General features: G+C 44.9%; 1 protein-coding gene across 7 annotated transcripts in view; it reads left to right on the forward strand.

Moving 5' to 3' along the window:
• The first annotated feature begins 17,142 nt into the window (after positions 1-17,142).
• ATXN7L1 (ataxin 7 like 1) overlaps positions 17,143-25,717 on the forward strand; it is a 249,829-nt gene continuing 241,254 nt past the window's right edge. For 6 of the 7 annotated variants that reach the window (XM_039249789.1, XM_039249790.1, XM_039249793.1 and 3 more), the window contains exons 1-2: positions 17,143-17,323; positions 17,847-17,915. In XM_039249789.1, coding sequence (XP_039105720.1) covers positions 17,143-17,323; positions 17,847-17,915 — 250 coding nt within the window. The remainder of the gene's footprint in view (positions 17,324-17,846; positions 17,916-25,717) is intronic. The other variant, XM_039249792.1, reaches the window with a different exon arrangement.

The following is a 25,717-nucleotide window of genomic DNA, read 5'->3' on the forward strand; positions in this document are numbered from 1 at the left end:
GTTAAGCATCCGACTTCAGTTCAGGTCATGATCTCACAGTTTGTGGGTTCGAGCCCCACGTCGGGCTCTGTGCTGACAGCTAGCTCAGAGCCTGGAGCCCGCTTCAGATTCTGTATCTCCCTCTCTCTCTGACCCTCCCCTGCTCACACTGTCTCTCTCAGAAATAAATAAGACATTAAAAAATTTTTTTAATGAAATAAACAAAAGATGAACTTCTTTCCTATCAGGCTGGAAGATGAAAAAGAATAAACAATACACCACAGATGAGGCCATGAGTGGCAATTTTCACACATGTTGGATAAGTTTGACAATTTCCAAATTTTATTTTTATTTATTTATTTTTTTAAATTTTTTAATGTTTTATTTATTTCTAGGAGAGAGAGAGAGACAGCGTGAGCAAGGCAGGGTCAGAGAGAGAGGGAGTCAGAGAGAGAGGGAGTCACAGACTCTGAAACAGGCTCCAGGCTCTGAGCTGGCAGTCAGCACAGAGCCCGACGCGGGTCTCGAACCCACGAACCGCGAGATCATGACCTAAGCGAAAGTCGGACGCTTAACGACTGAGCCACCCAGGCGCCCCGACAATTTCCAAATTTTAAATGCATATGCCCTTTGACTTGTTAATTTCATTTATAAGAAGCATCCTAGATAACTATGAATATGAGAAAAGATTTAGCTACAGTAAACATTCATTATAACATTGTTAATTACATGTATATATATATAAAATTTATATATATATATATATATATAAAAGAAACAACCTAAATGCCCCAAATTACAGACTTAAATATAATTTAAGAACAGCCATTTACTAGGATACAATGCAGTCTTTCTTTAAGGTTTATGTATCTACTTTAAGCAAGAGGGAGAGAGTGAGCGTACGCGTGCGCGCGCGCGCGCGCACACACACACACACACACACACACACACACACACACAGGAGCACAAGTGGGGGAGGGGGAGGGACAGAGAGACTCCCAAACCCAAGCAGGCTCCATCCACACTGTCAGTGCAGAGCCCAGTTAACTCCAGGCTCAGTTTCACAAACCATGAGATCACGACCTGAGCTGAAATCAAGAGTTGAACCCTTACTGACTGAGCCACCTAGGCATCCCTACAATGCAGTCTTTATTATTATTATTTTTTTTTACTATACCATTCTTTTATTTTTTAAAAATAGTTTATTGTCAAGTTGGTTTCCATATTACACCCAGTGCTCATCCCCACAAGTGCCTTCCTCCATGCCTATCACCCCCCTTCTCTTCCCCTTCCCCCCCATCAGTCCTCAGTTTGTTCTCAGCATTCAAGAGTCTCTCATGGTTTGCCTCCCTCCCTCTCCCCCACTAATTTCCCCCTTCTTCTTCCCCAAGGTCCTCCGTTAAGTTCCTCCTAATCCTCCTATACATGCTTAAGTTCCTCCTAATCCTCCTATACATGCAAACATATGGTATCTGTCCTACTCTGCCTGACTTATTTCGCTCAGCATAACACCCTCAAGGTCCATCCATGTTGCTACACATGGCCAGATTTCATTCTTTCTCATTGCCATGTAGTATTCCATGGTATAGATAAACCACATCTTTTTGATCCATTCGTCCATTGATGGACACTTAGGCTCTTTCCATGTTTTGGCTATTGTTGAGAGTGCTGCTATGAACATTGGGGTCCATGGGCCCCTATGCATCAGCATTTCTGTATCCCTTGGGTAAATCCCTAGCAGTGCTATTGCTGGGTCCTAGGGGAGTTCTATTGTTAATTTTTTGAGGAACCTCCACACTGTTTTCCAGAGGGACTGCACCAGTTTACATTCCCACCAACAGTGTAGGAGGGTGCCCATTTCTCCACATCCTCACCAGCATCTAGAGTCCTCTGATTTGCTCATTTTAGCCATTCTGACTGGCGTGAGGTGGTATCTCAGTGTGGTTTTGATTTGTATTTCCCTGGTGAGGAGGGATGATGAGCATCATTTCATGGGTCTGTTGGCCATCTGGATGTTCTCTTTGGAGAAGTGTCTGTTCATATCTTCTGCCCACTTCTTCATTGGATTGTTTGTTTTTCAGGTGTGGAGTTTGGTGAGTTACAATGCAGTCTTTAAAAGTGAGTATTTAAAAGGGTGATTTCAGGACACCTGGGTGGGTCAGTTGGTTAAGCAGCTGCCTTCAGCTCAGTTCATGATCATGTGGTTCATGGGTTTGAGCCCCGGGTTGGGCTCTGTGCTGACAGCTCAGAGGCTGGAGCCTGCTTGGGATTCTGTGTCTCCTTCTCTCTCTGTCCTTCCCCCATTCACACACTGTCTCTTTCTCAAAAATAAATAAACATTAAAAAAATTTTAAGGGTGATTTCATCTATTTGTTGACTGTTACTATGTAGTTCTAAACATGTAATTTTATGTGGTATCTATATCCTATATCTGTATATATGGAATGCTACTCTGAGTAAAGTCAGTTTGGAGATTGGGATTTAAAAATATATGATATATATAAGATAGGGCACCTGGGTTTCAGTGGTTGAGTGCCCAACTCTTGATTTGGCTCAGGTCATGATCTCATGGTTCATGAGTTCAAGCCCTGTGTAGGGCTCTGTACTGACAGCATGGAGCCTATTTGGGTTTCTGTCTCTCTCTCTCTCTCTTACTCTCTCTCAAAATAAACAAACTTAACTCTATGAGACAGATCAACAGGTATATAGATATCAAAATATTAACACTTATTTCTACATTTGTGATAACTAATTTATGCTGCTTGTTTTTCTTCGGAATGTTTTGTAAAAATTGCTTTGTATGCAAGGGGAAAAATACAACCATTTCAAAAAGACAGAATGCACATGTGGTCCAATATCCTTGGGCTGGAAGCATCCCTTTTGGTCACTGAGGATTCACAGAGTAAGCAAAAGCAGTCCAAGGTGAATCACTTAGAATTTGGATAGCCATATAATTTATCACCAAAACCAGGGAACTTTTGAGTCTGAAAGGCACTATTAATAATTTTGTATAATCCGGGACTCTCCAGGCAAACTCAGCCATGTGGCCAGCCTACTTCGAATGAAAAGTCTGTTGAACTTGCCTTTGAAAGCGACCCACGTTTGGAGGATTAGTGTAAACCACAAACAAAGAGTTCCCTTTTATCAGTACAGTTGGGTGCCATTTCTAAACATGGCGGCCAGATGGCTAAAGAATCTTGAAAAGTTCACGTTTCTCACCTGATGGGTTCATTCAGATCCACAGAGCCCTAATTTTGGAGATTAGCTCTTGATAAAAAGCATTTCTCAAAGAAATATGCCACTTGCCTCAGAACACACAGTATTATACTCATGTTATCTCATACTGTAGATTGTAATCTTGGAAACATTGTGTAACACTTTTAAACCCTTCCTGATTCCAAATCCCCTCGTGACTTGCCTACTTTCCACTGCGGGCTTTATTTTAGGGAATTATCTGTGTGACCTGAGGCTCTCACTTTAGAAGGCCACTGTCCACTACCCATACTCTGCACACTGGCCATTCCCATCCTCCTGGCCCCACTGTCTTTGCCAGGGCCAGCTCAAATTTCCGCTCTGTCCCAAGCTTTCACAGCCACCAGTAACCTGTCCTGCTCTGACACCTGCGACATCTCTTATCTGCACATCGGAACAGCACCTTCTCACAGGATATCCTGTTCTCCGATCACTGATTGCACACACGTCTCCCTCAAACTAGACTAAGCTCCTTGCAAAGGCGATCACTCACAGTCTCAGCCACCTGGCAAGGGGCCAGGCAAGGCCAGGCTGTCAACCTCTCTTAATGCAAATCATAAAATGAGGGTTGTGATTCTTTCATAGGCCCCACCTCCCACCCAAAGTTGAGTAATTACTAGGCATTAAAAGAGACCATTTTTTTTTTTATTGATCAGCCAGTCTCTGAATGCCAAGGTTATTTGCATAGGTGGAAAAATTAAAGCCTTTTCAACTGAGGCGGTTGGTGAGGCCTTTTCCCCCCTAAAAGTACCGTGAAATGGTACACACTAAAGATTCAGAACAAAGTTAGAACAAATTTGCTGGAGAGTAGTGTCTGTGTGGGGAAGATGGCTCCATAGCTACAAAAGGACGGAAGCTCAGATAGGCTCTGTTAACGCATGGGACACTATCACTCCGACCTTCCAGTACTTTACTTAGATTTGATTCGACCTGTATGGGGCCTGCATGGAGCTTATCAGCTGATCAGTGCTCCAACATGTACCCTCGCCTTCCTAAGAGTCCAGCCCTTGCCATTCCTTGGCATCGATTGCAAACTAGGAAACACACATTGCTAAATCAATCATAGGTCAATTCGTAATTAAACGACACTCTTTGCACCTCCTGCTGCCAAATGTATAAAGTGATATACATGTCAATATCTCCTCCTCCAACCCAAGCTTACGATGAGTTACACCAGGACAGTAGTATGAACAACCAAATTTAGACACCAAGATCATTTTGTGTATTCCATCACACAAGACACTGTATTTCTCGTACAACTCCCAGCTGAAACTGCTAACGTTTATAAAGAGTCCTCAGTAACTCCCCTTCCTTTCTGCTAGTCCATTTAGTGCCTTCATGAGCATTAGGGGAAGACACAGTTTCTCCAAGAAACTTTACTTCTGTGCGTTACAAAATAGTCTTATGGTCCTGATTTTGTTAGAACAAGCCACTTTTGTGCTGTCTGCCTAGAAAGTTTTCACAATAAATCTATAATGTCGGTGCTGTGAATGGCACTCCCTTAAATGCAGCAAAGCTGCACAGTGCACATGCAATGGTCATGGCCAGGTGTTTGATAACTTTGGAATATAAGAAACCAGAAGGAGGGAACTGTGTTTTATTTTACTTCCACTCTGCACTTCACTTTCATCATCTACAAGCTGGGAATAATAAGAGCTTTCTAGCATGGGTGCCTTAGCACTGATCAAATTTCCCATTAGAGTAGGTAAGCAATGGTCTGTAAAAGGATTCAGAGTAAGAAAGAGGTGACCATATTACTTGATTATTGCATAAGAACTATATCTATGTCCTTTGATTCTGCAAATAGGACTCATCCAACAACATAATTTGGGTTTCATCCATTGAAAGGAAAAACACCTTGGATTTTCTTCATGGCGATGGATGACGGGTCTCACAGCCCTGCCATACACTCTTACTGGGTGTCTGTGAGAGGAAAAAAGCCCACGATGGCAAAGAGGTTGCTGAGGGTTAAATGTTCATTCTCTGGAAATGAAGAAGAAAAAAGGAAACTGGAAATTAGTTGTTCTACATCAGGGTTTCTGGATCCTATCACTGTCATTTTGGGCTAGATAAATCTTCCCATGCATCTAATGGCAGGATATTTACCAGTATCCTTGGCCTCTACCCACCAGATTCCAGGAGTATACCCTCCCCCCACCCCTGTCTTGACAACTAATGTCTCTGGATATTGCCAAATATCCTTGGAGTGAGAGGGGGAGGCAGCAAGATCATCTCTGGTTGAGAAACACTGGCCTACATGGAAATTTAAATTTATAGGCTTAGTATCATTCTTGGGAAGTATTAATCTATGAACAAGAGGGCCCCCAGCCACAGACACATGGTTCTACTCTATGTTCTTCAGCAATTATCTTATGAACTTAAAGATACCAGGCTTCTATTTCCTGTCATATAAATATAACCCAAGGGTGCCTGGGTGGCTCAGTCAGTTGAGCATCCAACTCTTGGTTTCGGCTTGGGTCATAGCCTCACCATCCATGAGATCAAGCCCTGCACTGGGCTCCATGCTGACAGTGAGGAGCCTGCTTGGGATCCTCTCTGTCCCTCTCTCTATGCCCCTCCCCCACTTGTGCTGTCTCTGTCTCTCAAAATAAATAAACTTTAAATATATATATATAAGTAAATATATAATATATAAATGTGTGTGTGTGTGTGTGTGTATACATATAACACAAACTCTGGCCTCACATTTTCAGGATTTCCTCCTTTTGAAGGCACTGGGCTGGGACTGAAAGAAAGGTGTTAGGGGCTATTGGGGGCTGCTCACAGCCTAGGTACCCCCCTGCTCACTTTGTACCTGGCTACCTCCTGGGGCTGGGGGACTGCCATCTTCTCTTGAATGATGGTGGTGCTACCACACAGGGCTGGCAGGAAGTAGAGCTAGCAACTTTTTTTTTAATGCTTATTTATTTTTGAGAGCGCGCAAGCAGGGGAGGGGCAGAGAGAAGGAGACAGAAGACCCAAACCAGGCTCTGCAGTGACCGGCTGTCAGCAAGCCCGATGTGGGGCTCGAACTCACCAACCAAGAGATCATGACCTGAGCTGAAGTCAGATGCTCAACTGACTGAGCCACCCAGGTGCCCCAAGCTAGCAACTTTCAACCCTAGATCTATGGCTGCCATATAAGTGTAAGCCCCTAACCAGATTTCTTCACAACACAGCTACCTAAGACCAGGTAATTTAAAACCTTGAGGGAAGCGATAGAAAGGACAACACAGAAAACCTTATGACTGGTTACTGGGTTTGAAGGATTCCAGACTCATAGCTAGAGAGGTTCCCCTGCTGGATGCTGCGTGGCCCAGTACCCAGCCAGCAAGAGGTTCTCACCTGCCTGCTCCCCAAACCTGAGGAGCTCAGCCCTCGTCCCAGGTCTGCTCCCTCCCTGTCCTCCAGCCTTCTGTGCCCATGGCTCCTTCTTCTTGCCCTGGGATGACGGACACATGGGAATATCCCTAGAGAGTCTCAACCACTAACCACAGGGGTTGGCCTTTTTGGCCCTTCCTGGTTGGAAGAACATCTCTCAACAATTCAGTTTCCTAAGCCTAGATATTTGGTTTGGAAAACCATCTTGGGGGAAGCTGTCACCAGGAGTCCAAGATGGCTATAGCCATTGGGCCCATCTCTATGGTACCCTTAAAGTAGGCATGACGCCAGGTTTCCAATGATCTTCCTAACATGGCCCATGTTGGTCTCCATCATGAGATGTCCTATGACAAACGTTGAACAATGACACTCATAACATACTTCACAGGAATGAAAAGTACTTTTTAAGAGATAGAGTGTTACGGTCTGAATCACTGTGTTTCCCTCACAACTTCATATGTTGAAATCCTACTCTTGAAGCCAATGGTGTCAGAAGGTGGGGACTTTGGGGCTTAAGGGGAAGATTAATTAGGTCGTGAAGGTGGAACCCTTATAAAAAGAGACTGTAGAGAGCTACCTCACCCCTTCCACCAAGTGGGGATGTGGTAAAAAGGTGCCATCTACGAACCAAGAAACCATGACTGAACCCTGGACTTTCTAGTACCATGGTCCTGGATTTCTGACCTCCAGAACTGTAAGAAATGAGTTTCTGTTGTTTATGAGCATTCGGTCTTTGGTAATTTGTTATAGCAACCCAAACAGATCAAGACAGAGTATTCTCAATCCATAGTAGAAAAGAAACTTTTTTTTCCTAACACACATCAACACCTATAAAGCAAGAGCAACTTTTAGTTGCTGTGGAACCGGTATGGAAATGTCAGGCCAAGCAATGGAACAGAAAAGAGAGCTCAGAAACAGACCCACGTACAGGGGAAGTGAGTATATGACTGATCTCTGTGGAAAGGCTAAACTATTCAATATATGCCTGGAGAAAACTGGTAACTGTTTGGAAAAAAGCTGAAAAATAAAAATTTTCACCTCACATCATTAACCAAAAATATCTAAGAGCTAAATGTAAAAACAAAAACCTGTAAAGAGATAAGAAAAACATAAAAGAAAATATTGTATGGACTTTGGGGAAGAGAAGGTCTTCTTAAGCAAGACAAAAAATGCAAATGGCCTGAAGGGAAAGTCTAATATATCTGACTACAACCAAATGGGGGGGAAAATATGGATAGAAAAGATGCCACACATGAGGTTAAAAGAAGAAAACCATAAAGCTGGAAAATTACATTATTTCCAAACAGACAAAATCTCTAAATCCAGAATGTAGAGAGAATTCCTATAAATCAATAAAAGGATCTAAAAATACCAGTAACAAATCATCAAAAGATACTAATGGCAATTTACAGCATGAAAATACAGTGGACATAAAAATGAATGCTCAAAAATATATCCGACGTGAGGGAGATACAAATTAAATAAGGTTTTTTATCCTAATCTTGGCAAAATTTAAATGTTTGAAGACAATGGGTATGAATTAGGGCGTGAGATTCCTACGCTGCTAGTCGGAGCATGAATCGATTGGGTATTTCAGAAGACAATTTGGCAGGACTATGAAAATTTAAAATCCACACACCCAGCTATTCTACTTTTGGGTAGAAAGACTCCTTAGTGTGCCCAGGAAGGAGATATAAAAATAAAGATGATGACCACCCTGTGTTTTGTAAAACCAGAAACCTCCATGTCTATCACTAGGATGACAGGCAGGCTCTGGAACATTTTGTGGAATATTATGCAGCAATTTAAAAGAATGAGGTATTTCCATATATAATGAGATGCAATCGCATATGTGAAATGTGCAGAAAAATATCCATGAAACGGTCTGTTGCCCCTGTCAATCTTATTTATGCTCATGCAAGGCTTCTTTCTCAACCAAGGATATAAAATACGTATTTCTACAAAATGATGTTGTTTGTGTTTAAAAGAAAATATGAATGTACATGCAGCAATATCATCTATGCCCGTAATGATAAATGTATACAGTAGGTAAATGTTTAGAAAATGGTAGGCAAAACTGCCTTCAGATTTGGGGGATGGGAGTGGTCCGGGCACAGGGGAGGGACCACGTTTGAAGGAAATACTCAAAGGACATTTCCCCCTTATCACTACTGTTTTCCTGTCTCATGGGAACACATTCATTCGTGTGTGATTTTGAGGATTCAGAATTACATTTTTTAAAAAATATTTATTTTTGAGAGAGAGATAGAGACAGCACGAGCAGGGGAGAGTCAGAGAGAGAGGGAGACACAGAATCTGAAACAGGCTCCAGGCTCTGAGCTAGCTGTCAGCACAGAGCCCGATGTGGGGCTCGAACCCACGAACTGTGAGATCATGACCCAAGCTGAAGTTGGACGCTTAACCGACGGAGCCACCCAGGCGCCCCCAGAATTACATTTTTTAAATAAAAGACAATAAATAGATGTGGTGGGTGGATGATTTGCAGAGATCCCACTCTGCTTACTATTAAGACAACTATTGACATTGTCATGCAAAAACAGTTTTGCCTCCAGCCACACTTTGGATTCTGCAGTTTTTTTGCATAAAAGAAAAGTCTTGTAGGGCCCTCCCCAGAACAAAGGGACAGGCACCGGGCCCTGAAGTCCCTGTCCACTGAAGTTTCAGGCAGAAGTTTCTGACAGAAGCTTCCACCAGTTGATGCAGGACAGTAGGCCCATACAAAGGAAAAGAAGCTTTAGTTTCCTTTTTTTTCTTCCAAATTTTAATTTAAATTCTAGTTAGTTAACATATAGTGTAATCACAGGATCAGCAATAGAATTTAGTGATTCATCACTTACATATAACACCCAGTGCTCATCCTAACAAGTGCCCTCCTTAATGCCCATCCCCCATCTAGCCCATCCCCCACCAACCTCCCTCCATCAACCCACAGTTTATTCTCCATAGTTAAGAGTCTCTTGTGGTTTGCTTCCCTCATTTTTTCCTTTCCAAATGCCACATATGGGTGAAATCATATAGTACTTGTCTTTCTCTGACTTATTTCACTTAGCATAATGCATTCTAGCTCTGTCCATATCCTTGCAAATGGCAAGATTTCGCTCTTTTTGATGGCTGAGTAATGTGCCACTGTATATATATATATATACATCTTTATCCGTTCATCAGTCAATGGACATTTGGGCTCTCCCCACAGTTTGGGAATTGCTGATAATGCTGCTATAAATATTGGGGTACATGTAGCCTTTTGTATCTGTATTTTTGTATTCTTTGGGTAAATATCTAGTAGTGCAATTGCTAGATTGTAAGGTAGTTTTATTTTTAACTTCCTGAGGAACCTCCATACTGTTTTCCAGAGCAGCTGCACCAGTTTGCATTCCCACCAACAATGTAAGAGGGTTCCCATTCCTCCACAACCTCACCAACATCTGTTGTTTCTTGTGTTGTTAACTTTAGCCATTATGACAGGTGTGAGGAGGTATCTCATCATGGTTTTGATTTGTATTTCCTTGATGACGAATGATATTGAACATCTTTTTATGTGTCTCTTAGCCATCTGCATGTCTTCTTTGGAAAAATGTCTATTTATGTCTTCTGCCCATTTCTTCACTGGATTATTTGTTTACTGGGTGGTGAGTTTGAAAAATTCTTTATAGATTTTGGATACTAACCCTTTATCCCATATGTGATTTGCAAATATCTCCCATTCCATAGGCTGTCTTTTAGTTTTGTTGATTGTTTCCTTCACTGTGTAGAAGCTTTTTATCTAGATGAGGTCCCAATAGTTCATTTTTGCTTTTGTTTCCCTTGCCTCTGGAGACATGTCTAGTAAGAAGTTGCTACTGCCGAGGTCAAAGAAGTTGCTGCCTGTGTTTTCCTCTAGGATTTTGATGATTTCCTGTCTCACATTTAGGTCATTCATCCATTTTGAATTTATTTGGTCCAGTTTCATTCTTCTGCATGTTGTTGAAGAGACTGCCATTTTTCCATTGGATATTCTTTCCTGCTTTGTGGAAGATGAGTTGACCATATAGTTGTGGGTCCATTTCTGGGTTCTCTATTCTGTTTCATTGATCTCTGTGTCTGTTTTTGTGCTGTCTTGATGACTACAGCTTTGTAACAGAGCTTGAAATCCAGAATCGTGATGCCTCCAGCTTTGCTTTTCTTTTTCAAGATGGCTTTGGAGTTTCCTTTCCAAGTAGAAGGATGGTCAGAAGCATTCCCTAGCATCAGAGGGTCAGCCTGTTTCTGACTGGCAGCTGCTGTCTGCACAATGTAATAATGTAATCATTGCATTAATTGCAATAATGTAATAATGCAACTGAACTAATAACCATAGCAAACATTTGCCATTGTCCTTTGTGTGCCAGGTCCTCTGCTGGGGGCTCATACCCAGCATCTTGCTTAGTCCTCACAACAATATGAAGAGAAGATCCTTGGTACCCATTTAATAGATGAGGAAACTGAGGTAAGGATGGATTAAGAAAGGTTCTCAAGCAAATGCTGACTGAAGAACAATTCTAATTTTATACCTGCCAAACTCATGCCAGTGCTCTGGCCTCCACCCTGCACTGCCTCCCCAACTACATTAACTGGTGAGTTTGGAGGGGTGGACAGGAATCTTAAATTTGTACATATTTCTATTTAGGTTAAGGGCCAAAAGTGAATCATACCAGAGTGCTAAAGAGACGCTATCTCCTCTCCTGTGGAACCCCTGAGAAAGAGCAACGGGTAGAAATGGGGCCGGCTCTGCCACACTGTGGGGAGCAGAGAGGCCTCCTCACCCTGTAGTATCAGAGTGCTTCCGGAAGCCCTAAGAGATCAAAGTCACCCATGAATCTGCCTGGAGTAGCAAGGCAGCTTTACCTCCCCAGAACACATTCCCCTTTTGGACTTTCAGCCAAAGTCAGAATGTAAGTTGCATGTTTTTGTAGTTAATGGAGTCCATGTTTATTCAGAGCAGACACACGGCTAGGGCCTTATACTGAAACCAATATCCCAAAGCCCGGAATGCCTATTTTCTTTCCCACTCCTGTTGCTACTGGGGGTCTTTTATCTGAGTCCTCTTTGATCCAGAAACATGTGAGGGGCAGGGAAGAGGCAGGCAGCCTTGTCTAACAAGGCCAGGGAGATGGCACACCTGTCCTCCAGATGCAGCCTGGAGTCCTTTTAAAATGTAACAACGTATGTAACAAATTTCCCCCCAAATTACAATTTGCAGAGAGAGTGGGTGAGGGAAATAAATTTAGAGAGAAGAGTGGCAGATGGGATAGATGGATTCAATTAAGACAAAGAACATCAAACAATTCCAGGGATGCCTCATTTTAATGGAATGCCATTTCCCCCTCGTTGCCTCCAGGGAGCTCCCAACAACGGTCTAGGTAGGAAGCAGGGAAGGTGCACACACAGCGCCTCGACCCCAGCAGGAGCTCAATATCCTCAAATGAGAGCTAATATTACCCCTTCTCTCTTTTCAGTAATGAGGGAAAACAGCCCATGAATCAGACTAAGTGAATGCAGGCTGCGTATTAGAAGCACATCTCTCCAGAACCAGGTGTTATTCAAATTATAGGTGTTTTCAAATTAAATAGGTATGTCATCTCTGTTGAGCTGATTTCTTTATTGGGTCTATGGAAGAGTCTCCTTTTCAATTAAACCAACCCCTGTTATTTTTCTAAGAAAGATAATAAAACAATAAAAATATTTACACCCCTTTTATCTTCCCAAACATTAATCATAAAGGGAAGAAGGTGTTACACCTTTGCTAGATGATTTTATCACATCGATATTATACTAATATGTTTTAAATGACTGTTTTGCAGATCAGTTTATACCTGTGAAGAATGTATAAGACTCTTGTTGCCACTAACGAGATTTGCAACTCTTTACTACCAAAAGCAATTCAAGTCTGCAATAAATTTGCCATATATATATTTGATACATAAGTATAGACACGTATATAATACTCTATATGCACCACGTGGACCCAAATACTATTCCCAACTGACCTCAATTTTCATCTAAAGCCAAGTATAAAAGTCCAGTAGTTTCATGAGCAATGCTTCCTTCATTCTCTGGCTCCCAGTAGTATAATTTAATTGACAGCCATGTTATCCAGTTACAAAGTCATAGGTGGGTCAGAGTTTCACAAAGTTGGTATTATTATCTCTATAGTCAGTGGAGAGACTGCATGAGGCTGAGAGTGGAAACCGCAATTATGCTCCGGAAGTCTAAATGCAATAATGTATACGGCATTGTGATGATCAGTTAAACAGGCAATGTATCTAATGTCTATTTCGTAGAGATGCTAAACCACTTTTAGATTCCAGTCCATACTTTCCTATGTTACAAAGGAAAATGCTCCCAGCTAGAAGGGAATGATATTTAGGCTCTCATACCAGCTTCAGGGTTCTGTGCAGAAATAATCTCTACTTGAGAGGCTCAGCTAGGGGAGTAAACTAATGTTAAAATATAGAACCACTGCCTTATTTCTTCTTAGACAGAGGTACCCTGACTCCTCCTGATGATAAGCCACTTTTGGGTTTTTGTGTGGTTGAAAATGGCTCCCAGGAGAGGAGAAAGAATTTTCTGGAAGCTCCCAACCACTGGGCTTGAGTCCCTTCCTTATTTTACTCTCCACACACCCCAAGGATGGACGGCAGGGTTGTAATGACCACCGATGTGGTAGCTTTGCTCTTGGTGAACACTTGTTTTCTACAGTTACATCGTGACCTTGTCATTGTAGAATTCTTTCCATAAAATAGTGATTGAGTTTAAATAGGAAACACTTGGGACGCCTGGGTGGCTCAGTCAGTTGAGCCTCTGACCCTCAGTTTGGCTCAGCTTGTGATCCCAGGGTTGTGGGATCGAGCCCCACATCAGGCTCTGAGCCTGAACGTGGACTCTGCTTAAGATTCTCTCTCTCTTCCTCCCCCCCTTCTCTTTCTCTCTCCCCTGTCCCTCCCCTGCTTATGGATGCTCTCTCTCATATTAAAAATAAATAAATAAAATTAAAATAAATAAATAGCAAAAACCTGAATACCCAGAGATAAAGGTAAATTCTAAAACTCCGTATGTAGGAAATACTAGAGTAAATCAGTCCCACAAAGCTGGCATGGATGATACTAAACACTTTACACCGAACCCATTCTGTATTAGTTATGTATTCCTATGTAACAAGTCACCCCAGAACTTAACAACTTAAAACACCAAACACCAATTATCTCAGAGTTTAAGGCGGTCAGGAATACAGGCATGACTTGATTAGATGCCTCTGCCCCAAGGTCTCTCTCACGCATGGGCAGGGCTGTGCTCTCATCTCAGGGCTTGACTGGAGAATATGTTCCCAAACACACTCAACACAGCTACTGACAGGACTCAGTACCTCATGGGCTGCTGGACCAAGAGCCTAAGTTCCTCATTGACTGTTGGCCAGAGACCTCCGTCACTTCCCTGCCACGTGTGCCTCCCCAGAGGGCAGCTCACAAGATGGCAGTGGTCTTCCTCAAAGCCAGCCAGTGACAGCAAGAGTGACTAAGACAGAAGCCACAGTCTTTTTTTTTTTTTTTAATTTTTGATGTTTTTTGTTTATTTCTGAGAGACAGAGACAGCGTGAGCAGGGGAGGGGCAGAGAGAGAGGGAGACACAGAATCTGAAACAGGCTCCAGGCTCTGAGCTGTCAGCACAGAGCCCGAAGCAGGGCTCGAACCCATGAACTGTGAGATCATGACCTGAGCTGAAGTCGGATGCTCAACAGACTGAGTCACCCAGGTGCCCCAGCCACAGTCTTTTTGTAACCTAACCTCAGAAGTGACACCCCATCCGTTATGCTATATTCTATTTGTTTAGCTGCAAATTACGAGGTCTGGCCTACGCTGAAGGGGAGGGGATCATACAAGGGTATAGACACCAGGATGTGGGGATCACTGTGGCCATCTTAGAGCCCACCTACTACATCTCCTTTGCACAGAATAGAGGAAAAAATCCAAATATGGAAGGCAAATCAGAACGCAGAGGGGAAAGGAAAAATGTTCCAGAACCTAATTACTTATGCCTCTGTGCTCTCTCCCTCCCCAAATCCAGCCATACATCATACCCTTGGATGAGGTGCCCTCTTCTCCACCTGCATGGAACCACCAAAGTTCCCCACCCCATGAATGTTGCAGCACTACTTCTAACCCGCTTCCCTATCCAGTATATCTGGGACACCACGGCCTTTCTAAGACACACTTTCTACTTACCCTTACACCGCAGAAAGACCCTTCAGTGGCTTCCCATTGTCAGAAAATACCCAAACCCTTTAGGTTGCCATTCAGTGCCTTCCACGATTTGACAAGGCCTGACAATAATCCCAACCCCCAACAATAACGTGCCATCCCGGGTAAACTACATTTAACCCCGAACACACCAAGCCTGTGCTCAGCTTGAAACCTCGGTTACCATCACTGTCCTTTGCTCGGCAAGACCAATCTTCACCTATACCACAATAAGTCCTGCTCAATGTCCCTGATGCACAGCAGATCCTATCTTCTCTGTGACACGTTTTCTGGTCATTCCAAACTAGATCTTAGTTCCTCCTATGAACACGCACCGCTCTCAGCAAGCACACCATTCACTTCCCCAGCCCAGTCACTGTACTTGTTTTCTCAAGTGGCTGATAAGTGTCACATCTTCCTTCTTCCACAAAGACCACCAGACTGCATCTCCACACAGGGCTAGGTCTCATTTGTCTTCCGCTGTTGAAAACACTAGTCCATGACAGGCAATATTTGTTGAAAAGATGGATGGATGGATAGATGGATGGATGGATGCATGCATGCATGCATATTTGGAAAGATATACCACAGTGTCTAGCACATAAGAGGTCAATAAATACTAAATATTTGTTAATACTATGAATCCTTAAAATGAGAATTCTCCACTCCTTGGCATTTTAGCCACTTAGTGGTTCCTATTGCAGAAACCCTTCCAAAGGCAGCAGAGGAAATCAAACTTGTCTGGATCTGACAAAACGTTAAGCCCATTCACACAAATATCACAAGTGGAGATCAATCCACAGCTCCTCCTTCATGGCCCTGGCTTTGCCAAGTGCAGGGGCACTGGATGGCATAGCCAGGGCAGAACTCCATCAGTACAGAGCAACTTCAAATCACTGCGCCTCGGCCATGGGGCAGAAGCAGAGTGGTAAGAACTAAAAAAGCATACTGGAGCAAAATGAAAAATCGACTGTGGGGGAATGTCCACATATTTTAGGTAATTCCCAGTAAATGAAAATATTCAAAAAGAGACAGAGAGATACCAGAAGACCTTTTAAGGCCTTTGTTGCCTACCCCTAGGGAGAAGAGGGGAAATCTCAATTAAAGCATCAAACATCCCAAATCCAGAGGAAATGTAACGCTTCCTTTCTAACTGGCCAGAGTTAAGCCTGGAGTGAATTCTCCCAGGAGTCGGATTCCTGGCCATAGGTTTGCAGGCGCTAATCCGGGCCACCCAGGAACCACCACCGTAGGGAGCACTGGAAATTGCTCCAGGGGCTTGGCCCAGGAGCATCATCTTCTGAGAGAAGGGAAGGTGCTCTCCCTCTATCCTGATCCTGGAGCAAAGTCTACCCAGTGGTTTCCCTGAGAGCCCGAGACACGCATCGCACGGGGAATGTGGGGGCACCGCGGCCCTGAGTTTTGAGCTTTGCAGGTCCCGCAGCCTCACTGAGATGGGTAGGCAACTACCCTCGCCCAAAACTCACCTCCTTTTTAGAACCACTTCCATCTACCCATTGGGGTCAGCTCCCAAAGGCATCCCCGGAATCCTCCACGGTCCAAGGTCCACCGTGACAGAGAAGAAAGGGTGAAGGGAGCGGAGGCTGGGCGAAGAGGTCACCAAGGTCCCCTTCCTGGCTTGGGGTGCTCGTCGGGGAGCGGGGAGGGGAACACCTGCCCAGCTTCCTCCTCACTCGGTCGTGAGGACGCCTCACGGTGGACCACAGGGAGCCGGCGAGGGAAGGACACGCTGGAAGGGCTGCATGCAAAAACTTTCCGTCGTCTGGAGGCCACTGCGCTGCAAAGGCCAGCCCGCCTACGGCCCCGGGTCGTGCCTCGCCCCGTTCGCCCCCGGCCCCTGCGATCGGGGCTCGGGCAGCCGGGCGCAGGCGGCGGCGGCGGCGGCGGCGGCGGCAGCGGCAGCGGCAGCGGCGAAGCAGCATCTCGGCGCCCGCGCGCGCCGCAGCCTCGGGGCCCGGCACGCGGCGCTGGCCCGGCGCGCGGCCCCTCCCCGGGCGGGCGGGCCGGCAGGCGGCGGGCGGGCGGGCGCGCGGCGAGCTGCAGGCGCCTCTCTGCTGCCTCTGGCGGCCGCGCACCGCCGGGCCGTGTCTTGCGGGCCCCGGGCGCCGGGCGCCGAGCGCCGGCTCCGGCTCCTCCTCCTCGCTCGCTCTCCCCTCCTCCGCCGCCTCCCCGCTCCCTCCTCCCGGCCCTCCCTCCCTCCCCCTTTCAGAGCACTCAATGTCGGAACGTTCCGAAGATGACGTCGGAGCGTTCTCGAATCCCGTGTCTCTCGGCTGCTGCTGCCGAAGGAACAGGGAAAAAGCAACAAGAAGGAAGAGCAATGGCGACACTGGATCGCAAAGTGCCCAGTCCGGAGGCGTTTCTGGGCAAACCCTGGTCCTCCTGGATCGACGCCGCCAAATTACACTGCTCCGACAGTAAGAACCCCACCGCCTCCTCCTCCTTTTATTATCCTGTAACCTTTCCATTCACCTAGAGCCACTGGGAAAAAGTGTGTGTGTGAGAGAGAGAGTGGCCCCCGGTGTCCTCCATGCTTCTCCCTCTCTCTCTAAATAAATACACACAGAGACAGATCATCAATGCACAGAGAGAGGCCCTGCTGCCAGGACTGTCTGTCTGTCTGTCTGTGCCCGGCTCCCCGTGGCAGCCCGCGGGGTGGGCTTTCACAGCCCCACGGTGTTATCTGTTTAAAAGGCTACTCTGTTGCTGGTTGCATAGTTTTTTTGGTACCTATCTGGGCCAGGTAGATGGCAATCCGGACTTGGGAGAAAATGTTGCATTGTCAATTTTTGAAAGATTTTCATGTACAGTATTTCTATCGATCTGTTTGCAAATAAACACTCTCCCTGCCCCCCTTGACTTTGGCTTTTCCCCCCCTTTTTAATCTTTTTTTTTCTTTCCTCATTCTCTTTTTTTTTTCCTTTTCTTTTTCATCTGCAGATGTAGATTTAGAAGAGGCTGGAAAAGAGGGTGGAAAAAGCAGGGAGGTTATGAGGCTTAATAAAGAAGGTAAGTGGAGCTACTGGCATTTTAGTGTTAGCATGTGTGGCAGAATCTTCACAGGATTTCGACTATAATGTGAATTGTTCTGCTGGGTACAGAGTGACTAAGGCTTGTCAAAAATCGAGCACGCCCAGGTGACTACTGCTTCATGTTAACTTCTTTCAAAGTATAAATACAACTGGGGGGAGTGGGGGGAGACCGGGGAAGGCAGAAGTTTCCAACACTTTAGCTGGAGTCCACGTTTGGACCTTCTGATGCAGATCTGCCATTCACCTTTGGAGCATCATTGCCAATGGTGGGGGGCGGGGGGAGGGAGTTGAAATCTCTGAAATGAGGAGTGGGGCTCCCTTTGCCGGCATCCCAGCCTTCCTTGTGGGTAAATACACAGCAGTTTAATGAGCCCCACATGGTCAGCCATTCCAGCAGCCACTTCTCCACTGGAAACCATTGTACATGGCAAACCTTTGCAGCAAGTTGCACTTGGCCCACTTTGTGCGTGGTCACAGATTCTTATGTGGCCAGTGGGGTTAGGGGCCTCTGTGTGTGCGGCCCCCAGCCGGTCGCCCATCTCTGTGTCCCCAGTGTGGAAATACAGTACCTGAAATGGGACACAGTGAGTAGATAGGTCATCCCAGATTGAGGCAGGGGAGGGGAGCCACAGCCTGCTGCAACTGGGCATCACACATGGTCGTCATAAATAAATCATATCCTGTTGGCTTTTGCGGGCCTGCCATATGTAACTGTGGCCTATGGGTTCACATGGAGCGACTCCAGAGGCCACTTTCTGCCAAGCAAATGGATGGGTTCATTTGAATCATGATTTACTAACTGGTGTCTTGTAAACATGGTTGGCTGGAATTGGGGGGAGGGGAGGAAGGCGTGAGGGAGCAGAAGAGGTTGGTGGGAAGTGTGGAAGGAGTTCAGCCATAACTAGGCCATGGGAGCATGGCTCATCCAAAAACGAGTGGAGGGTAGAGTCCAAAGAATGGTCTCCCTCATAAGCCAGAATATCTCCCTGTAAGGCAGTTAAAACCTACCTGGAAAGACAGACCTTGTTTTGTGGATCAACACCTAAGATAGTTGGTTTTCTGTGCCCAATGATCTCCTGACCATCCAGAGAGAGAATTTGTGCTTTAGAAAAAATAGCATGGAGGTTAAAATGCATGCATATTCAAGGAAGTTCTGTAGCATAGTGTTCCTGCTAATTAAGCACTTTGGGAACGAAACCTTATTCAAAAGATGTTTGGCTCTAAATATCTTCATGTGATCTTGCCATGTGTCTTTAGGACACACAGGGAGTGATGTCGAGTGGACGTCTTACAAGTGGTAGCTTATTTGCACTAAACGCCCATGTGTATTGGCAGTGGGACATATCACTAGAGGTTGTTTTTCTTTTACAAACTCTTCAGATCTTTAAGAGCTTCTGGGACTCGGTTGTCAGGCCCCTGGCCATGCCAAGGTTTTCGCAGAATAAGATGCGGTTGTGAAAACCTTTAAGTTAAAGTTGAATAGAGGTCGTGGAATGGTACCCGTTGGCACCTCTCAGGCCTGGGAGATAGATTGTGGCCATAACACTCAAAACTCAGAGTCTGCACCCTCCTCCCTGCTTCTGTTTCAAAAGACTCTTGTTCTCAGATGCTCTTTGCCTCATGAGAAATAGATTTTTTAAAGGAAAAATGAAAAGCTCTACTTTCCTCAGAAGTCACAAGTGGTACATCCTGCTTATTATAGCCTTTGTCCTGTGAAGGTACAAAGATTTAGCTCCTAATTATATGCGTTTGCATTAAGGACACCCACTGTTCAGTTTAACGTGCAGTTGCTGAATTCACCGAACAGCCATGTATGGGCTGAAATCTCTTTGTTCATGGGCCCTGGAAGAGCACGCTTGGGTTAGCAATCCCTTAAGGTCCCCTGGTATGTGCATACAGTTTTCCTTATAGGTAGAGTGTACAGTATTAAACACCCTGTTCCCCCCATGGGGAGGAATTTAAGGGTCGAGCTGGGACTCTGCATCAGGGTATTTGGTTGCGGGTATCTCTGGAAACACAGGTTGCATTGGTCTTGCCATTGGCCCTCTTGTTGAAGTCACTGCGTGGGTGGCTTCAAGATGGATGTGTTTGTGGATGGGTCTCCAGGATGCAAAGTGGCTGTGGTGCGATCGTGGCTATCTGTGTGTGTGAAATACACATATTGACCATGACACTATTGGTAGGCAGCACGTCTTGAAGTGTAGGCTTTAATGACAGTGAGTGAATAAAAGAAAGTGTAGGAATTCTAACTGGGAAATGAAGGGACATGATCCACATTTTAATATGATATTTTAAATTGTGGTAAAATAAATATAGAAATTACCATTTTAACCTGCTTCCAAGAGTACAGTTTGAGGGTACCAGGAACATTTATAATGTTGTACAACCATCATCACTATACATTTCCTGAATTTTTCATCATCCCAACCAGAAACCCTCTACCTGTTATATAATAGCTCCCCCTTTCCCCCCTCCCCTCAGCTCTGATGACCTCTGGTCTCTCTTCTGTCTTGATTGTGAAATTGCCTATTTTAGATTCTCTCTCTCTCCCTCCCCCACCTCTTTCTCACTCTCCTTCTCTCTCATTTCACTTAGCATTACATTTTCATCATTCATCCATGCTGTAGCATGTGTAGGAATTTCATTCCTTTTTATAGCTAAGTAATATTCCATCGTGTGCATGTCTATTTATCCAGCCACCTGTTGATGGACGTTTGGCTTGTTACCACATTTTGGCTGTAGCGAATAATGCTGCTGTGATATGTTTTGTCGCCATGTGATATGTTTTGTAGACTAAATTCAGGGAGGAAAGTTAGGCTGGAAATGCAAAAGAAGAAACATAGTGTCACCTTCTGCCTCTGTCTGGCCACAGGTTCAGAAGACACAGGAAGGACTTTTTGAATAATCTGATTGTTGGAACATGCTTCCTCCTTCATTCTTCTTTCCTTTAACCTTTTTTGGCTTCCATTCACCCATGGCAGTGTGAAATGTTAACGGAACGCTTCAGAATTTCTGTAAGGAATTCTTCACGTTAATGTTATTTCATCTAAAGTTAGCTAAAAACACAGCGACAGTGTTTTTTTCCAAACACTTTTCCACCTTGCAAGATCATCATCTGGGTTTGGAAGGTGTGCTGACCTGTGCTTGGACGTGGTTGCATGGGATTATGCAGCGGGCAGCCCAGAGCGCCAAAGGAGCGGGAGAGAGGGCTTTGGATCATCTTCCTACAGTTCCCCTATATGACCTTGGGAGCATCCGTTCCCTTCCCTGGGCCTCTTCTCTCACTTGTAAAGTAAGGAGGTGGGATTAAACGTCTCCCAAGATCCCTTTGAGATTGCTGAACCTCACTTTCCCTACTCAGTGTACCTCTATTTGAGATGGAGTCATGCCAGACAGGCTGTTTTTTAAGAAACAACAACAGCAAAGTGAAGCCCTCCCACTAAAAATATCTGAAACTACTACCCACTGGGTCTATCTTCTCATTTTATCTCCTCCTGGTGACACACATCACATACACAGACATATTCTGCAAATAGTCTGTAAATGGCATGTGGTCTTGAAGACTGAGAACACTGAGGGCCTGAGTTCAAAACCCAGGGTTATTATATGTTGCCTGGAGGGGAGAGTAAGTTGGCTTCAGTCAGTGTGGACCAATGAGGCTTGAGATTCCCTAAGAGGAGGGGTCCCGGGAACCTTATTAGCCTCATCTAAGATGTGAAATTCAGCTAGGATAGAAAATTCCAAGGAAGGCTATTCATCTAGTTAACCTTTTAAGATAATTTTCTCTCTCTAGCTTCGTAGATTTATCTGAAGACTTTTTTCCAGCTAATTGGAGAAAAGCTCTGTGATGGAGAAGGATGGTCTTCTTTTCTCATTGTCTCATCTGAACTTTTCTTAAACATCTCAGTTCATAAATAAGGAGGAGGGTGCATATGGCTCCTAAGTGCGCCAAACTGTATACAATGGAGATAGTAACAGGGTCATGAGGATTGACTGAGATATTACAAAACTAATATTATAAAAGACCCAGAGCATAGTAAGCACTTAACGTTTACCTTTATCCTTTTTCTAGCTGTTATAATGATTATGTTTATCATTTATTAATGAAGCTATTTCTAGAAAACTTTATTATTATAATTAAGTAGGACTTTTAACTAACCAGTGACAAATGGAAGAGAGATTTGTGTCAGAAATTTCATTTTTAGCGTAAACCAGGTTATAATTTTATAAAGCTAGTGATTTTTAAGAAACAAAAAAACCGATTTCTGTGATATCCATGTATTTAACGGCGCACAGTTGATATGTAGTTTGATAAGTTTTATCAAGAGGTAGAAAAAATATTTAGGCAGTTTCGGGCCTATGGCTAACAAGTGTTTACAGAGTTCTGTCCAAGGACAGGTGAGATGTAAACAATAATTTAGAAAATGATCGATACATTGTTTTATCTGGTCACCGAGACAAAGTGCTCAATAGATCCTTGTTTGGGCCCTTTGGAAGCTTACACTGGTTACTTTGGTCATCTGTCTGTGTTTTAATATTCCCAGATGTTTTGCTTTGATGGAGGTAAACTTGTGGAATGTTTCCAATGTGAAAGGTGCTCTGGGGCCAGTAAGATCTTGCCACGACGCGAAGGTTTGCTGCTCTCCTGAGATGCAGGTAGCATTGGGAGGAACACAGGAGGAAGCAGGGAGCATGGGAACATGTTCATTTCAGATTCAGAAGCCTTGCAGCTGTGGCAAATTGGAGGGAAAGATGGCAAATGACCTGGTAAGAGTAAAGTGTCCTTAGACGCCGAACCAGGAAACCAGCGACAGGTGGTGGAGATTTATGGGAACGTGCGGATGGCTTTCCTTTGTCATTATACAGACACCTCCGTATCTATGCTAATAGGAGATGGGAAGACACCAAGTCCACAGATTACACAGATAAACCTCATTTTTGCTATTAATTTCAATTTCTTTCACTATTAGGCCTACCTGCCTCCCCTTTTGCTAACAAGCAGCAACGTTTGTTGGCTTTGGCATTTCATTATCCTCTCTCTCGTCTCACCCAGCGTTTGGGATGAAAGGACAGGAGAGATGGAGTGGCCTCCAGGTGATAGGGAGGAAAGCTGGAAAGGAGGAGAAGGGCTTGGAGAGTGAATTTGCTTTGAAGCAGAGAGAGCGCATGTTTCCAAAGCCGTTTAGTTTTGAAAATATAAACCTTCTGAAATGAGTATCTATTTATTTTTTATTTGAGAGAGAGAAAGAGTGCATGCAAGCAGGGGAGAGGGGCAGCAGGAGAGGGAGAGAATCTTAAGCAGGCCCTACGCCCAGCGCAGGGCCCCACACAGGGCTAGATCCCACGGCCATGAGCAGAAATCAAGAGTCAGACCAATGCTTAACCGACTGAGCCACCCAGGCTCATAAAATCAGTATCTGTTACACATACAAGCATTTCCATGTGCTTGCAACTTCATGTGGAGAAAATGTGGCTCTGACTCTTTCCAAAACAGGAAATCAGACAGGGTGGGCACACTTGGAGTGCTGTATGAGAATTTGGCTTCTATGCACAGTTCCCTATGCTGGGTTCTCAGTGGATGTCATTCTACATGAAAAAAAATTTTTTTTTAATCTCAAGATGATGTAGACTTTTATACATACCACATTCATTTAAGTGCTTCTTGTTTTCTTTAATAATGTTCATGGGTTATGAAATTCAAGAGGACATGCAGTAAAAAGGAAGGGAGATTCTCCCCCCTGTCCACAGTTGCTTCCAGTAGATGCGGATACAGCTTTCCCTTCTCGCTTTCCCCACACAGAAGCTAGCCTACTGTAGGTACTGGCTAGTGTCTTGCATATCCATTCATGTTACAGAGCAGTCCTTATCAGTGCATATGGAGCTACTGCATTCTCTTTTGGGTGTGCCCATGTGATGGGATCATAATGTAAGCCTCTGAGTGTCTTGCTTAGTTTTTAATACCCCCTCCTGCTTTCTTGGCCTGCGTCATGCATTTGAGACCAAAAGACCTCTCACAGTGTGCTGGCACCGGGCTAGGCCTGAGACCGCAGTGGAAAAGCACAGTCCCTGCCTCACGGCCATCCTAGCAGTGAAGGCAGACATGTAAAAAGTCATGGTGACTGTGGTGAGTGCTCTGGTAAGGGAAATTGGGGTGCCATTGAAAGGCATGTTGGAGGGACCTAACTTAAATTAGGGGCTCAGTGAAGGAAGGCCTCCCCATGAAAGTTTTATTTACGCTAAAACCTAGAGGATGAATGGAAGTTTCCATGTGCTTCCAGGACTGGCCAGAATTGAATTAAAGGAAGCAAAAATGTGTGAAGGCCCAAAGTGTGACAGTGTTTAGAATGTTCTAGAAAGAAGAAATTCTGTCACTAGAGTGAAGCTAGCAAAGCAGAGAATAAGAACAAAGCTACTCAACTGTGACACTACTTCTTCTTGGTGGGGACTGTCCCATGTATTGAAGGGTGGTTAGCAGCATCCCTGGCCTCTGCCAGTAGAGTCTGGTGGCTCCTCCCCTCAATATGTCTCCAGACATTGCCAAAGTTCCCCTGGGCTGGGGCAAAATCAGCCTGATGGAGAATCACTGGTGTAAGGTGAGGCTGGAAAAGTAAGAACACAAGAAAAGTAGACTGAGGTATTCACGGAAGCACTCTGCTCCCCTCTGTCTGTGTCTTAGGCCTACATTCCAGGTGAGTTGACCATACTGAGTACTCAGCAGGTACATATGGACCTGTGACTGTCCCCCAGCACTGGGCTACTTTTAGGAGGGGCTAAAGAGAGAAGACTGTGTCCCTCAAGAAGCTCTCCTCCAAAGATTTCCAAGATGACTCCTTCAAACCTTCAGCCCCAGTCTGTCCTAAATGGTGACAGTCGTGAGTTCAGGTTCTAATTCTGGGTGGCCCACCCTCCCTCACTGTGGGTAGAGGAGACCCCGAGGTGCCGATTCTGATAATGACGGCATTTATTCTACAGCAGCCCCTGATGTCAAAAGCACCATGGTGAAGCATTCAGGATTTCAGTTTATATTTAAAGTCAGGCTGGAAATACAACTGGCTCTCTGTGCAGTTTGATTACCCATGGGATTTGTCTGCAATGGGGACGCACATGATGGAGAGCGAAGCAGCTGGCTTCAGGATTTCCGTGTTAAGGATTAGGAAATAGGAAAGGCAGAGGAAGTCTGATTCCTGAGGGCTGCTGAGCTGTGTGCCTAGTGGTTGGTGACATTATTTAGTACCACAAGGGCTTGTTCACTCCACATGGTGGTTCTCAGGGACGGGCTGTCTCCGTGTCAGAATTGATTTAGGTTCAGTTTCTGCGTGGTTTTCTGTGTACGTTGTGTTTATATCCTTTGGGCCAACCTTTCATCCGTGACACTTTGTTTCATTCATGACCTCCTTCAGAGGTAGATGTAAAGCGGTAGAAGCAGACACAGTGAGACCCTGTCTTAGTCAACTACCTTTTACCCAGGGACCCCATGCTCTGAGTGTTTATACTGCAAACCAGGATCATTTAGTGACTGCATTAGGAGTGATGTCACTGAGTTGGTGACGTGGATCGTTCCTGACCTCACTCCTCCTCACAAGAACAACTAACAACTATTTGTGGACGAGGCACCACTGGGAGAATCCTAGAACATGCAGGTGAGGCTCACTCACCCCCTGCACCACAGAGACCAAGACAGACCGCCTTGGACGGTCAGAGGAGCACTGCTCCCTGGTGGCATTGCCCTCCTCCCCACCCCCCTGTCAGGCCAGCGCAGCACCACACGGACACGTTGCC

Source organism: Hyaena hyaena, unplaced genomic scaffold (assembly GCF_003009895.1).
Source record: "Hyaena hyaena isolate Hyena2069 unplaced genomic scaffold, ASM300989v1 scaffold_347, whole genome shotgun sequence".
NCBI classification, from domain to species: Eukaryota; Metazoa; Chordata; class Mammalia; order Carnivora; family Hyaenidae; genus Hyaena; species Hyaena hyaena.